Genomic DNA, 15,291 nt, shown 5'->3' with positions numbered 1-15,291 from the left:
TGGAGACAGGATTTAGACCTTTCCGTCAGGAAGTCTGGACTGATGGTGCCATGGGGTCAAAACAAACACACACAAAAATATGAATTGGCAGCCAAAAAAATGGCCTTGTTAATGCAAAGACCGAGATCCAAAGAGGGTAATTAGAAAGAAGTAACAACCATGGCACAACAGAAGCATCCTGACACCAAAGAACAGCGAGAGGGCTAAATATACCTCTCCTGAAGGCCCATTGTAATTTATTTCCTGGATCACTTAGGCGCCTTCCTTTTATATATAGGGTTGAAACTACCCCACAGTGCAATGCGCTCATAACCACTGCACTGAATGCTCTTGAGCCTAGATTACTCCAGGGGCAAGAAGAGCAGGTCATTAGGTTATCTGAAAACAAATAGCTACAGAAGCAAAACCTGACTTTGAAGGAGGCCAACAGGTTGTAGAGGTTTCACTTCAGAAGCAACAGCTGTCTTGGAAAATCCCCAAAACATTAAAGATTCAACCACTTTGCAGTTTTATCTAAGTCTTCTTATCCTTTTAATCGGGTAGCAAAGGCAACTCATGCTCCTCTGGCAAAATGAATCTGGGAAAGTACAGTTCTGAAGTCCTTAGCTGGGCAAACCTCCTATATCACATGCAGTGAAGGCATTGCCAGTGGAAGGATATCAGGATTGGACTGTTTTTACTCATAGACTCATAGACTCACAGACTTTAAGGTCAGAAGGGACCATTATGATCATCTAGTCTGACCTCTCGCACGATGCAGGCCACAAAAGCTGACCCACCCACTCCTGGAATAATTCTCTCCCTTGACTCAGCTGTTGAAGTCCCCAAATCATGATTTGAAGACTTCAAGTCGCAGAGAATCCTCCAGCAAGCGACCCCTGCCCCATGCTGTGGAGGAAGGCGAAAAACCTCCAGGGCCTGTGCCAATCTACCCTGGAGGAAAATTCCTTCCCGACCCCAAATATGGCGATCAGCAGAACCCCGAGCATGCGGGCAAGATTCTCCAGCCAGACCCGCATTGACCATTGATACTAATTACCTGCGATGGCACGTTATTGACCTATTGACTAAAATCACGTTATCCCATCAAACCATCCCCTCCATAAACTTATCAAGCTTAATCTTTCCCTGGGGTTGCCCTAGTTTAATTTATGTTATAACTAGTTCTCATGACAGCATTACAGTTAGGCCCCGAAACACATGGAACTACAGTGGAAGTTGCACATAGCTCAGCGCTTTTGACAATCAGGTAACATTTATGCGCTTAAATACAGACTTAAAAAGCCTGACTTTATACACCTAATATTTAAAATCTCGGTCCAAGTCTTAGCATCTTTCTTACCCAAGCTGTCTGTTGGAAGGTGGAGCCTGGGTGATGACAGAGGTTGGGGAGGGGAGAGTGGGATGTAGCGGGTCATATCCCAAATGTAGTGGCAGTGACCCTGGACGCATGATGGTTGGAGTAGGAGTAGAAATTATAACAGGCTTTGAAGTGATCTCCTAAAGAGAATCAACAAACAAAAATAAGGACAGATACTTTATCAGCCTCATCGTAATAATATACCCTTCTCTCACATCGTTCTTCTGAGAACCTGAGTGATTTAGAAACATTAAACCAACTTTCACAACACCCTAATAGGGAAACGGACACAGAGTGGGGAAGGGACTTAGCCAAGGTTACAGAGATTCAGTGACAGAGCCGGGAATAGAACCCCAAAGTCCCAACCCCCAGAGTCCTGCAGAAATTGTTAGACACTCCACCTCCTCTAAAAACTAGTGGCTCCAGCCCAAGCTGGAATAGGTACAAAGCGTAATTATGCAACCAGCAGTTTTGCCACCTATATTATTCTATAGGTGCATGTTCTGGGCCACTACAACAATCCTCAGAGCACAGTGAGGATTACTGTAAAAACTGCTTTATTTATTCAGAGATTTTTCTCATCCGAAGAAACCTGTGAGGGATCCCAGTCCTCGAACCTGGGCCCACAGGTCCCCAGGCAGAATTCAGACCACAGCTGCCACCCGCCACCCACCAGCTCACCTGAGTAACTAGTGAAGGATCCTGAGAAGGGCTAGCCCGCCCCCAAAGCTCCCCTATTGGCTAAGGAGTACTATATGAACCAGGAAGTTGTCCGAGCAACTAGAGGAATCCTTGGCTGGTGCCACTGCGGACCCCTCCAGCTTACCTGACTCCTGAGCCCTGCATTTCTGCCTGCTCCCAGTTCCTGTTCCCTGCTTGCTCCTGGATCCTGTCTTCCCATCCCAGACCCCTGTCTGCTCCCAGTTCCTGCAGTCCTGTCCTATTCCAGGTCCCTGCTCCTCTGCCTTATGCCCGACGCTGTCTCTGGCTCAGACCCCTGGCCTGGCACTTGACTGTCTCCAACTCTGACCTTCGGCTTGGTAGCTGACTCCATTTCCAGCTCTGACCTTCGGCTTGGTAGCTGATGCTGTCTTTGGTTTTGACCCTCAGCTCCGACCATTAGGCATAGCTCCTGCTCTGACCACAAGGCTTGATCGCCCACACCCCAGTGACTGCAAAAACTCCTCAGATTTACCCAGGTCAGTATGATGCCAGCCTCCCCATGAATGTGACTTCCCTCTTTTTTTTTAAAAAAAAAAAGGTAACAGTTCATTATTGGAATCTGTGTGGAAACTTAAGAATGACAATCCGTTTTAATGTAAAATCAGTTCTTCGCTTTCCTGCTTAAGGAGGGGAACAGAACCTTCAACTCAAACCCTGGCAGTTAAGTGAAGAAAGAACTTATTCTATTGTAGTTAGAATCAGTTCTCCTGGTGAAAGAGGTAAATTACAGCAAGTGGGAATGGCCCAGGAAACCTACCTTCTCTTTGATCTGTGGGGATTGCGGACTGGATACAGGACTGTCTGGAGGAGAAGAATCCACCTCAACCGGCTCCTCCTCTTTTATTTTGACGTCTGGGGTTGAGGGCAGAGACATGTCCAGAGGTCCGGCATTCTAATGGGAAAATATTAACACATTAAAATGAAAGTTATTTCATACCACTAGTGAAACACACAACTAGTTTCCAGGGCCACTGCACCTAGGAGCATTTACCAAAGGCTTTTTTTATTATTTGCATTACAGTGGCATGTCGAAACCATAGCCCTGGACTAGGGCCCCATGGTGGTAGGTGCTGTACAAACAAAGAACAAAACCCAGACATTCCCTGGGCCAGAAGGCCAGTGCTTTGTGGTTCCTCAGTAACACATACACATGGAATTCTTTCTATTGGTAAAAAGGCTCCGCTAAGTAGAACAGGTAACAAAGCAAATGCCTGCAAGTTACAGAAGGCACTTTCATTCACAGAAGAGCTGTAAAGCATTGTATAAATCAGCCTCAATTATTTTATTACCCGATCATCAAAAGCAAACAAAGAGTCATGCAAGTTATTAAATACCTATGAGCACCCCATTAAAATAAAACCTAACCATATGCCTGAATCTGGCAACCCGCCACCACAGTTTTCAAGGGCACTACATGCCCCATTTTAACAAGTTAGCAATGATTTCTTAGCTCCACCAGACTCTGCCCAGAAGAAGGGTGAGGCAAATGCACTCATGACAGCATGAAGGAACTGCCTGGTTGATGGCACATACAGGCAAACAACAGAAACAGACCTGTCAAGGGACAGGGGCCTTTTTGTGTACAGTGCAGATTTCTAAAGCAGGGGTGGGCAAACTACAGCCCAGGGGCCGCATCCAGCCCTTCAGACGTTTTAATCCGGCCCTCGAACTCCCCCTGGGGAGCAGGGTCTGGGGCTTGCCCCGCTCCGCGTGTGCTGTAGCTCCGCGTGGCTCCCGGAAGCAGTGGCATGTCCCAGCTCCAGCTCCTATGCATAGGGGAAGCCATGGCCAACGGGAGCTGGTGGATGGGGCAGCGCGCAGAGCCGCCTGGCCACACCTCCGCGTAGGAGCCGGAGGGGGAACATGCCACTGGCTTCCGGGAGCTGCTTGAGGTAAGTGCTGGCTGGAGCCTGCACCCCTGACCCCCTTCCATGCCCCAACCCCCTGCCCCAGCCCTGATCCACCTTCCGCCCTCCGAACCCCTCGGTCCCACCCCAGAGCACCCTCCTGCACCCCAAGCCCCTCATCCCCAGCCCCACCCCAGAGCCCGCACCCCAGCCAGAGCCCTCACCCCCCCGCACCCCAACCCCCAATTTCATGAGCATTCATGGCCCGCCATACAATTTCCATACCCAGATGTGGCCCTTGGGCCAGAAAGTTTGCCCACCCCTGTTCTAAAGGCAAGAGACACTCAGCCTGTGGCTCCAGAGTTGGATGTGGCGCCGTCAGTACCCCAGCTCTTATGGCGTTCATGGATCCCATAAAGGCCAGGGACATCAGGAGTTCTTAGGTGAGGCTGCAGGGGAGAGCTGAGCAGCCAAGCCTCTGCAGCAGGCACCAAGGAAGAGGAAAAGAGAGAGAAGATGTGTCTGAGTGGCAAAAAGCCACGTCACCGGGCGGACACTAACATTGTGGGACACTGTATCATTGTGGGATGGGGAGTTGAAACAGAGTCAAAATAGGCATCTATGGCTCTTCTCCCTGATGAGCCATCTCTTTAGTTGAATGGCATTGCCCTAGAGTGCCCTGTTATAGCCAAGTTATGCAGCAGCCTTGCCTTCAGTACATGAAGTAACCATTTACTTGACTCTTAAGCAGGGACGTTTCACTCTTAAATCACAGAAGAGACGGGATTAAAATTCAGGAAAGTTTCAAACCACTTAAAACGCCTCCGGGGGAGCCCCCCCCCATGCCAATGTTTTTAATTAACACGCACATGCTGGTGTCCAGGCCACCCTTGGAACAGCAGGACAAAACAAAACAGCGGTAACTGGGCTCAACTTAGCCAAGTGTTCAAAGCATCTCACAAATGCATCTCTAGCCAGGCTCACTGAGTGACAAACCATCTGGGTCTGAGCTCCAGTGTGCGCAGGGCCCTTCTAGGAGGGATCATTCTTTTCCTACGCCTGAAGCCAGCCCATACTTTGAGTTGCTGCATTCTCCTGGCTGATGCTGGAAATATCTTGACTGCAGTTGTATTAAAAAAAAAAAAAAAAAAAAAATGCAAAACACCCATAAGTCTAGGAATCTTAACTATAGCTATTAGGCAGCACAGGATATGGGTGGTCGTACATATAAAACGACTGGCTAGACTGTGGGTTGCTCAACCATTTATACACAAAACCACAAAATCTAGCTACCCTCAAAGAATATTAAAGTTCTGGGCTGTAGCTAATGAAAGGCAGGGAATTCAGAGTTAAGCACGACCATGCCACCTCACTGTGCCTAGGCCCGCAGCACATGCAGGATGTAAGATCAACGAATGTTTGAAAGACACCTGGTACTCAATGAGCGAGTGAATGACAACATTTTTCACTTTAACATTTTCCATCTATGATTCTATGGAGGTTTTTAAGGTCAGGCTTGACAAAGCCCTGGCTGGGATGATTTAGTTGGGAATTGGTCCTGCTTTGAGCAGGGGGTTGGACTAGATGACCTCCTAAGGTCCCTTCCAACCCTGATATTCTATGATTCTATGAACTCTGAATTTGTTATAGTTGAACGGATTTATGCAGCCGTGTTTCTGAACAGAGCTGCCAACTGCGCATGTATGTACAAATACCAATTTCATAAATGTTAAAGCCAGTCTAAAAAATACCAATGCAGTTGTACAATATGCATCTGCTGCTATTCAGTGGTGGAAGGGTTGGAAAGAATAGCTTAAGTTGCTTGACATCTTACTGTCTTCTAGACCTATAAACTCTTACTCTGTCATGGAACCTCCTCTCTATTTGTATGCAGCACGCATACCACTCAAGAAGTACACAACAAAAGCTTGGCTTCTTTCCTATCCTTTGGAGACAGGAAAGGCAGAACATGGTCAAAAAGGTTATTTCCACAACCATGCTTTTAAGACATGGCTCTGGGAATTGCTCTTTAATGATCTTGAAATCAATGAAGAGATGCTCAGTGGGCTTTGGATCAGAGCCTACATGGTTAACAAGGTATTGGTACTTCTCAGGCATTCTTTTGCCAGGACATGTGAGATCAGATATTGTGGGTACTGACTTAAAAAAAAAAAGGGGGGAGGGGAGAGGCGGGGATGACGACGACAAAAAACTGTAGTAACAAAAGGTTATTAAAATCAGATCTAACTGGGACTCAGACTGTAGCACAGCCAAAGTCACACAAGTTACTAAATAAAGTATGTGACTGAGCATTTTAAATCTATGAGACAACAACACTTAGTTACCCTACAACATATGCCTTTCATCAGAACAGCATAATTCCCCCTTCAGCCCCTACAATCTGTGAATGTTTCAGTTTTATTGGAATGGTAGTTTCTGCCTCTTGCCTTTTTCTCATCATCCTCTGTGGCTTTCTTAAACTCGTGCTCAAAGGAACTGGCCAATTCATTGAAGAGCCCCACCTCCTCACAGTTCTTCAAAAAACGGGTTGGAGTCGGAGTCTGATCTGTTCAGATTGCAACACAAAAAACAAAAGAATCAAAGTCAGGTCACAGGATTAATTTTAACTACTCTATTCCTCTCACAGGACAAGACAAACCAGGAATATTTCCTCCCAATACACACCTAACATTTAGATTCAGTTGTGTTATTTTAGGAAGCTTGGATGTTTTTCCTCTAGGATTTTTCTTTGTGTTCACAAAGCAAGCGACAATACTTTCCTGTTAATGTTGTCCTTTTGGCAAATACTATGGCAGTAACATAAATAACATATTTCAAATTGTACTGAGATCCCTACAACTGAAAACAATGTGTTGTAGCACCTTCCTTATTTAAAAACAGGGCCTACCCTGGCATCAGTGCAACTCTGAGACTGGTACGTGTTGCTGAATTGGTGCTGCAGGGAAGCAGAATGTTTTGTGCATGTCCCTCAAGATAATAGATTTTAAAAAAATAATAGTCAGAAGAAGCAGAAATTCCTCGTGGTATTGTGATTTTTAAAGTAACTGCCCTGGCACTGACTTGTAGGGTGACCAGATGTCCCGATTTTATAGGGACAGTCCCCATTTTTGGGTCTTTTTCTTATATAGGCTCCTATTACCCCCCATCCCCTGTCCTGATTTTTCACATCTGCTGTCTGGTCACCCTACTGACTTGCTGTGTGAACTTGAGCAAGTCACTAACCCTCTCTGTGTGTTAGTTTCTCCATCTGTAAAATAGGGATGACACCCAGCTCACAGGAATTGCTGAAGATTAATTAGCATGCACAAAGTTACTCTGAAATCCTTGGCATGGAAGGCCATATAGAAGTGCAAATTACCACCACCAGCACCTTACTTCACTATAATAATCTCTCTGCAAGACTGAAATGGCCAGTTTGGTACAATCTTAATATAGCTGACCACGGGCCATGGAGCCACAATTCAGCTTGTAACTGAAGCTCAGTCTACACAGCAGAAAGTCTCCTGATTATCCAGAACAGCTCACTCAGCCAGTTTCATTTTTGCTTGTGATGTTAGTCAGTACTCCAGTTATTAACAGGAGCCCAGCACTAGCATATTATTCTGTTTGAATCGATCAAGCAGAAAGTTGTTTGCTTGTTGATGATGGAAGCTTAAGGAAAACAGCCCTTTTCTGCTTTGCTTCAGAGTTGCTACAAGAGGAATAAGTTGAACCTCCTGTCTTTCAATGAAGACCACCTTGTATCAACAACCGAGCCCAAAAACTGGGGCTATCAATAAGAAAAGGAAGTTACAGAAATGTTGACAATGGTGTTTGTCCTACAAAGGATTTATGAACACAGGAAATTACGCTTTGTCCTAGATCCAGCTGCTTATAACTAATGTGCCCTTCAGTGTTCATAAAGACCGCCAATAGTTGGGGCCCTTCCAAATTCATGGTCCATTTTGGTCAATTTCACAGTCATAGGATTTTAAAAATTGTAAATGTAATGATTTCAGATATTTAAATCTGAAATTTCACAGTGCTGTAACTGTAGGGGTCCTGACCCAAAAGGGGGCTGTGAGGGGGTTGCAAGGTTATTGTTAGGGGGGTCACAGTATTGCCACCCTTACTTTTGTGCTGCTGCCTGCAGAGCAGGGCCCTCGGCTAGCAGTCGCCGCTCTTTGGCCACCCAGCTCTGAAGGGAATGCAGAAGAAAGGGTGGCAATACTGCAACCCCCCTACAATAACCTCCTGTGACAGCCCTCCCACAGCCCCCTTTTGGGTCGGGACCCCCAATTCGAGAAACGCTTGTCTCCCCCATGAAATCTGTTTTGTATAGGGTAAAAGTATACAAAAGACCAGATTTCACTGTCTGTGACGTGTTTTTCAGGGCCATGAATTTGCTACGGCCCTACCAATAGTCCTTTACTTACCACATAAATATCAAACAGAAAAGGCTTTTGGACCTGGTTGCAATGTAGGAGTATCCATATAGTGTTAAGACATGACTCAGTCTTTTCTGCATGTTTTAGGTCCAGTTTTCACTGCTAAAAAAAGGTGTTTTTTTTTTTTTACCTTGGGGTAACTAATAAACACGGGGCTGCGGTAAACACAATGAAGACCAGAACTTCATTTTTATGGTGAAGTAAACAAGGTCAACCCCAGGGATGGGAATACTGCTTTTCTCACCTATTTTACCTCAAAGTAAAAACTAAAGTGCCCTGTCTTCACTGTGGTTTATGTTGGGATATCTCAAACATTAGCTACTCCGAGATTTACAAAAAACCCAACAGATACACCTTGTTTGGCAGTGAAGAGAAGACTTACTTGTGTAAACAAGCAGTTCTACAGCCCTAATCTTTCCAGATTGCAAGACAGAAAGAACCATGTGCCAATATGAATCTCAGTCAGAGTCAGGTGTGATGTAGCTGTGTAATGCTATTTTTCTTGCATTCTTGAATGGACAGAAAACCCCATTATAATTGCATTAGAAAAATGAGTCAAGACTTATGGTACAACATGGATGATTATAACATAGACTTTCTGCTCACCCAGGAAACAAGATATATGTTATATCATGAACACTGCTAATAGCAACAGAATCCTGTACTTACACATGTTTCTTTCTATAGTGTAGATAGGACTTTAATCAGAGCTGAGAAAATCTAAAACGTAATTAATTGATCATTATTAATTCGCGACCCCCAAATCACTGGTTGGCCAGTTTATACTTCAGAGTTATCAAATGAAAACTGCAATCCGTCCTCCATATCCCTTTTTGGGAGGTAGAGCAATGGAGAAAGAACATTCTTTGCGCACCATGCAGTCCCCCTTAGCCTCCAACTCCAACTTCACAGAATGAAAGGAAAACTATCCAAGTGTTTTCAATATTCATCCCAGCATTTCCTGGCCAGGGTTTTGTACAATCTGATTTACAACTATTCCAACACTTCTCTATGGATACTATTCCATAACCAATATGTCCCCCACTAGGAAGTATTTTCTGCCTTTACCGCAAATTTTCCCAAACTAGATAAACTCAGTAAAGATCCACCCTATGTAGTGATTAATCTCACGGCCGTAAGAAGTGGACTGAGTTGCAACTGCTTTCATGAGCACCAAATCTGGTGACACGGTGTTTGTCCACTTAGTGAGCTCCCCTCTGCCCCCAGGAGAGATCAAACTGGGTTCTCACATGAAGTTTTTGAAATAAAATTTAAGAGATTTCCTCCTCCCTTCACATTTTCAATATAACAGCAGTTTCATTCAATGGGTGACACAATCCCTGCCCCCTTTTAAGAAACCAAAATGCAGCAGGATTGACAGGGTGGGAGACTATCCATAACGGGCAATGATCCGCTGCCAGACAACCAGGTACATTTTTCTCAAATCTTATAAAGGCTGCATTGACCGTGTAGAGTAATTCCAGAGCAACTCATTTGGGCTTTACAAATGCACTCTCGGCAGTAGCCAATGCACTAGATGGAGTTTTAATTTATTAACTGCCAGCCTAAAAGCTCAAGAAAATTGACACCTGGGCTGAGGAGAGGAAACAGAGTTTGTCAGCTTTTGTTCATCATCCTCAAAGTGCATGAAGAAATGTGAAAGACCTTTTGTCTGTAAATCTTCCAGAGTCTTGATAAAAAGGGTGAGTATAAAAAAAAAAAAAAAAAAAACCTACAAAACCTGATACTACCATAAAAAATGAAAAAAGTAGAAACTTGGAAGCAGCCTCTGGCTTTCCTTCCCCCTGATTAAATGCAGATCACAAGAGCTTTTTATGGGAGGTAGAGACGTTTTTCAGTACATCTGGTCCCTAGTATTAATCTTACAGTCAGGCTATATTAATGTGCACCATTTTCAGAGCTGACCAGGACAGAGCAGCACATACCTGCTATGATGACTGAATCGGTTCTAGAAGGACCAAATTTCAATGTCATCTCATGCTTGTGTTTATGAACCGCCAGGTGGTCCTCGTTTGTAAACCTCTGAAATGAAACAATTTAAAAGAGTGAATAAATGCATTTTATGGTACTTCCTGCAGCGGAGGTGGGGGTGGGGAAAGGGAGGGAAGAAAGCCACCTGAGAGAGGCTGTAACATAATCGCTACATAGCATTAAGCAAAACCAGAACAGGACAGATTGTTTGAGAAGCGGTGTATGAGCACATCGCTCTAAATGAAAAAGCCATTATGTTGGCTTCTGGTGAAGAGGGAAAAATACTTTTAATAATCAAATTTTAAATATAAAAAAAAATGGCGGGGGCCACGCAGTCGCTCGTAACCAAAAGAGGAAATGCAAATTATCCTCACCGCAGTGCTCTGTGAAGTGTACCACTTTATTACTGCCTAATGGAGAGATAAATTATTCACTATTAGGGGGATCAGTTAACTTCTTGGATCGTGTGTAATGGAACTGGCATCCGCCAGGCAATTCGGGCCCAGGTTTTATGGAGCAGGACAGAGCGAGACTGCCTGAGATCGATGCCCAATGGCTATTTGTAACGGCATGGAAGAGCACAGTTGCACAAATGCTGCTCCCACAGAACCAGGAGGACACATTTCAAGCGCAATAAAGATGCCATCTAAATTCCACCTGCAGCATAATTACAGAATAAAAGTGTATGCAAGGGCTTTGGGGTGCTGCTGCTGAACTTGGCTTCGCTTCAGTAGCTCAAGAGGATAAGGGAGTACTGGGGATATGGCAGTCTCATTTAAAACCCAAACAAAGGGATTCACCCCCTTCTTGTTCCTGGAGGAGTGCTACGTGCGGACTCGTTTTTTTTTAAAATTATTGTCTCAATTTCTGCCTTTTTGAAATAAAAGGTACAAAAGGAGGGAAAGAGTTAAGCTAAATAATAATAAAGACCAGAGAATGGATTGCGCCTCTCCTAATAGACTGCGACAAACTGTTAGCTTCAGAGCATTTCATGGGGCCATACTGCAGTAGCTGTGCCGTATTGTTCTGACATTCCCTTGCTTCTAGAAATAGCTGCTGCATCGCAGAGAATTTTATAAGAAAAAGGAAAAAAGGAACACCTGTACCTGTGAACTAGCTAAAGTGCAAACCGGTAGTTTGATCTCTATACGCTCACTTGGATCTAGATTCTTTTCCAAGTAGATGCGTGTCCCTGAAAGCTACCTTGTAGCTTTCCTTAATCAGCATTACTGAGAGGAGGTTTATAATAGTGGGGGAAGAGTATTAATAGGTATTAATGTTTACACAAAACAAAAAAGTTTATTTTCCCTTTATTATAATAGAAGATATTTGTAGAATATGCCTCATCCCTCAAACAAATAGCATCTCAAAAGTGTCTGTGAACGGTGGACCATGGCCAGAGCTTTAAAAAACTTGTTGGTCCTGAAAGCATTTTCAGTAGTTCTATCAAAAGGGTTTCTACCTCTAGAAGTTTGTGAAACACTGGATTTAAGTATCAATGCCACTTTATTTACTCTCCTGTAATATTTCGCAATAGTTTAACAAAAATATTTGTCCTCTTGCTGGGGTACCCTCTCTTCAAAGTCTGAAACCTAATGATGATGCTGTCCAAGGCGATCCTGTCTGTTTCAATGTTCAATTGAAGCTACATCTGCCCAATTAATTTATGCGGAGAAAATACTGGACGGGGGAGAAAAATTAAAAGGCTGAAAAGTTGTTACTGTTCAGGATTTTCAGCCTGTGTGTGTGTGTGTGTTTGTTTTTTTAAGAGGGAAAGGATTTTTTCCAGCATTTTTTTACATCATGCCATAAAGCAGGGGTGGTCTTTTGGGCATGCTGCTTTTGACCATTTACTGCTCTGCTTCTAACATACTCAGCTGCCAGTCCTGCTCTTTCCCTGAGAGACAATGACAAGCAGTTGTATGAGGAAAATAAGTAGCTTAAGGCAGGGAGAGAAAGAAATAATACATGCGGGCAGGGGGGAAGGGAGTTTCAAATACATATCTAGAAGCATCAGCAGTAGCTTTAAATGGTAAATATGCAGTTACACCAAACATGAAACCCCACAGGTCCAAGTCCTGTTTCTTTGACACTACAATCTGGTGCTAGGTAAAAAAGTGGAAAGATTTTTTTTTATTTTTATTTTTTTAAACTTTGACGAGACTGCAAGCAGCAACAGCAAGAAGATTAGACGCCATTGGGAGTGGGAATCAAGGTTATTTATTTTCCATAAAGGATGGTTATGTGGCAGTGAGTTTTAAAGAAAGTGTGGTAACATCACATTATAGCTCAGTGTGCTTCAATAATGAGATCTCTGTAGCCACCTAAAAAAACTATGCCACGCTCTGGAAGAGCCAGGTCTTTTAGTCAACTGTGATTTGGGTTCTGCAGCTTTGGTACTCCAGAATTTATTTTAATTGCCAGTTATCGTGTCTTGTTCCATCTTGGGAATTTTTAGGGCACTTTTCATGTTTTTGTTCCGCATTACAGCTCTATGTAACATCTTTATGTGGTCTTACAGGCTTTGGAGTGCTCTCTTCCTCTACACATAAATGCTCAGAGACACAATATATCTCTCTACGTATATTTCCAAACACCAAAACCTAGAGGCTGAAAGCTGGCACTTCAGTCCTAAATCATGTCATTTAACACAGAGGGGAAAGTGAGTGGAGTATAACAAAAAACAAACAGAATGAGTTACAGCCACAGCATCAGCTTTAATATTTAATTTCTTTCCATCAGCATCTGTCACATCCTCCGTGTTATTTCAGCCTGAAGCTGGCTGTTTCCCTCCTGTCCCCAAATGAAGATGATGTAGATTGTCAGCTCTTTGGGGCAAGTATCATGTGTTTAAATGTGTTTGTACAGAGGCTACGACATCAAGATCAAGGCCTTGTTAGGAGTTTCTGGGTTGTTAGTGCAATATAAACATTAAATATGCATCAGGGAGAGGAGGAAAAAAACAGCTTATGACAGAAAACCCAAGAGACTAGGGGTACCCCACTATTTCAAATGTGGCCCTTACGGGCCAAGCTGCAGCGCTGCTACCTGATTGGTGTATACATTTACATTTTAAAAATAAATGCACACAGACATAAGTATTTGCATTTCTCTCTTCCTTGAAAGATGGCGATTGAATTCACTAGATTACACAACTTCAGTGGAGGAGCTTCATCCTCCTCATGCAGTTCCAGGCTTGTTTTTAGGAATCCCCAGGCTGCATTTGGCCCTGCATGCTCCTACAAGAGACCCATAGTTCCTCTGGTACAATGTATTTAGTGTGTGCATGGTTATTTAGCGTTTGGGTAAACAAGTATCTGCATTTATTTACCCCAAGAGACAGTAAAAGTTTTCCAGAGAAGACAGATTTGGGACATATTAGGTTGGAAAGTTTGCATTCTTTATCCAACAGGCCGTGACAGCCCCACGGAATAAACATTTTGGTAATTTTAAATGCACTAATTTTAAAATGTTTATTTAAAAAGCTACAATAACTCCAGTTGGGCTGATACATTTCAGTAATGTAATAAGGAGCTAGAGAATACGTACACTGGGCCAAACCTTCGATCTTTACACAGGCAAAACTCCCATCGACTCAATAAGAACGAGTAAGAAAAGAAAAGCAAGGATTTCGCTCTTAGCCTGCACTTACAAAGCCCACAAAAACTGATACAGGCGATGGGAGAGCTACACTGGCTGCTTGTTAGGACAACTTGCAGATCCCAGGGTATAATGCAGACAGGGCACAAACATCAAGGTGGAGCATGCTGGGACCAATAGTTTTTGTGGGGCAAGCTCTGTAATAAGAGGAAAATGGTAGCGGACTGCATTTGGCATGAAGGTAGTGCTCAAAGTGCCTTTAAATCTGTTGTGTTGAGTCCAACAGCTTAACATACACACGCAGAAATCTCTGGGCCATAAAGACATATTTTTCAAGTAATTTAAGAAGAAAGTAACTCCAACTATGAAATACATTAGCTCCTTGGAAGAAAAAAAAAACATAATGGGTCTAAATTACAAGGCTGCAAACTGTGCCACAGAATACACTTGTAAAAGGAAATTTTAAGTGAAAGTGGGAGCAGACGGCACATTTTCATTGGAATGAAAAAAGACTGGGAGCCAAGATCTTTTGCACCAAGCTGCGGCCCACAATAAGTTTTTACAGCTAAATTAATAAACCCTTGTTACTAGTGGGAAAATGAAATGTTGACCCAACCTAACTAACTACAGTGTCACAAATGATTTTCCAGCACTCAGATACCATGCTAATTGCATAGCAGGGTATAAATATCTTGATGGACACCGCTAGCAGTGAATTAAAACATGCCCTTTATTGCAGTAGTAAATTTACAGGCACATGCTTACACTAGATGCATCAGGCAGCATCGGGTGGATACAATGCGTCACAAGTAGTTAACTTTCAAAGAAAGCCAAGCTGTATTCAGGAAGGTCACCTGCCCCTCCTCCCACCCTCACTTTAATTCTCAGAATGGAATGGCCTTTAAGTTACTAATAATAAGGAAGAATGAACTTGTGATTAAGGTACTGGAGATTTGGGTTCCCGGATCTGCCACAGACTCCCTATGTGACCTTGGGCAAGTACTTCATCTCTGTTTCCTTTCTGTAAAAATGATGATGATAATTCTCTGTCTGACTGAGGGGTTATGAGAATAAATTCACTAATGTTTGTAAGGTGTTCACACACTAGAGTGATTCATATATTTTAAGGCCAGACTGGACCATTACAATTATCTAGCGGGGACTCTATTAGCACCCAGACAGATCTGTTTTCACTGTAGAGCTAGGGTTACCATACGTCCGGATTTTCCCGGACATGTCCGGCTTTTTGGGATTCAAATCCCCGTCCGGGGGGAAATCCCAAAAAGTCGAACATGTCCGGGAAAATCCTGGGCGGCTGGGC

At 43.6% G+C, this 15,291-nt stretch overlaps 1 protein-coding gene across 1 annotated transcript in view; it reads right to left on the bottom strand.

The window, feature by feature from the left end:
• ATF7 (activating transcription factor 7) overlaps nt 1–15,291 on the bottom strand; it is a 104,637-nt gene that overhangs the window by 22,450 nt on the left and 66,896 nt on the right. Inside the window, exons 3-6 of the mRNA XM_029913736.1 lie at nt 10,325–10,421; nt 6,367–6,496; nt 2,841–2,973; nt 1,343–1,500 (exon numbers count right to left, since the gene is read on the bottom strand). Coding sequence (XP_029769596.1) covers nt 1,343–1,500; nt 2,841–2,973; nt 6,367–6,496; nt 10,325–10,421 — 518 coding nt within the window. The remainder of the gene's footprint in view (nt 1–1,342; nt 1,501–2,840; nt 2,974–6,366; nt 6,497–10,324; nt 10,422–15,291) is intronic.

Source organism: Terrapene carolina, unplaced genomic scaffold, assembly GCF_002925995.2.
Source record: "Terrapene carolina triunguis isolate 2854851 unplaced genomic scaffold, T_m_triunguis-2.0 Scaffold836, whole genome shotgun sequence".
Lineage (NCBI taxonomy): Eukaryota > Metazoa > Chordata > Testudines > Emydidae > Terrapene > Terrapene triunguis.
Note: the sequence above shows the minus strand (reverse complement) of the source record. Positions and strands in the feature narration are given on the sequence as shown.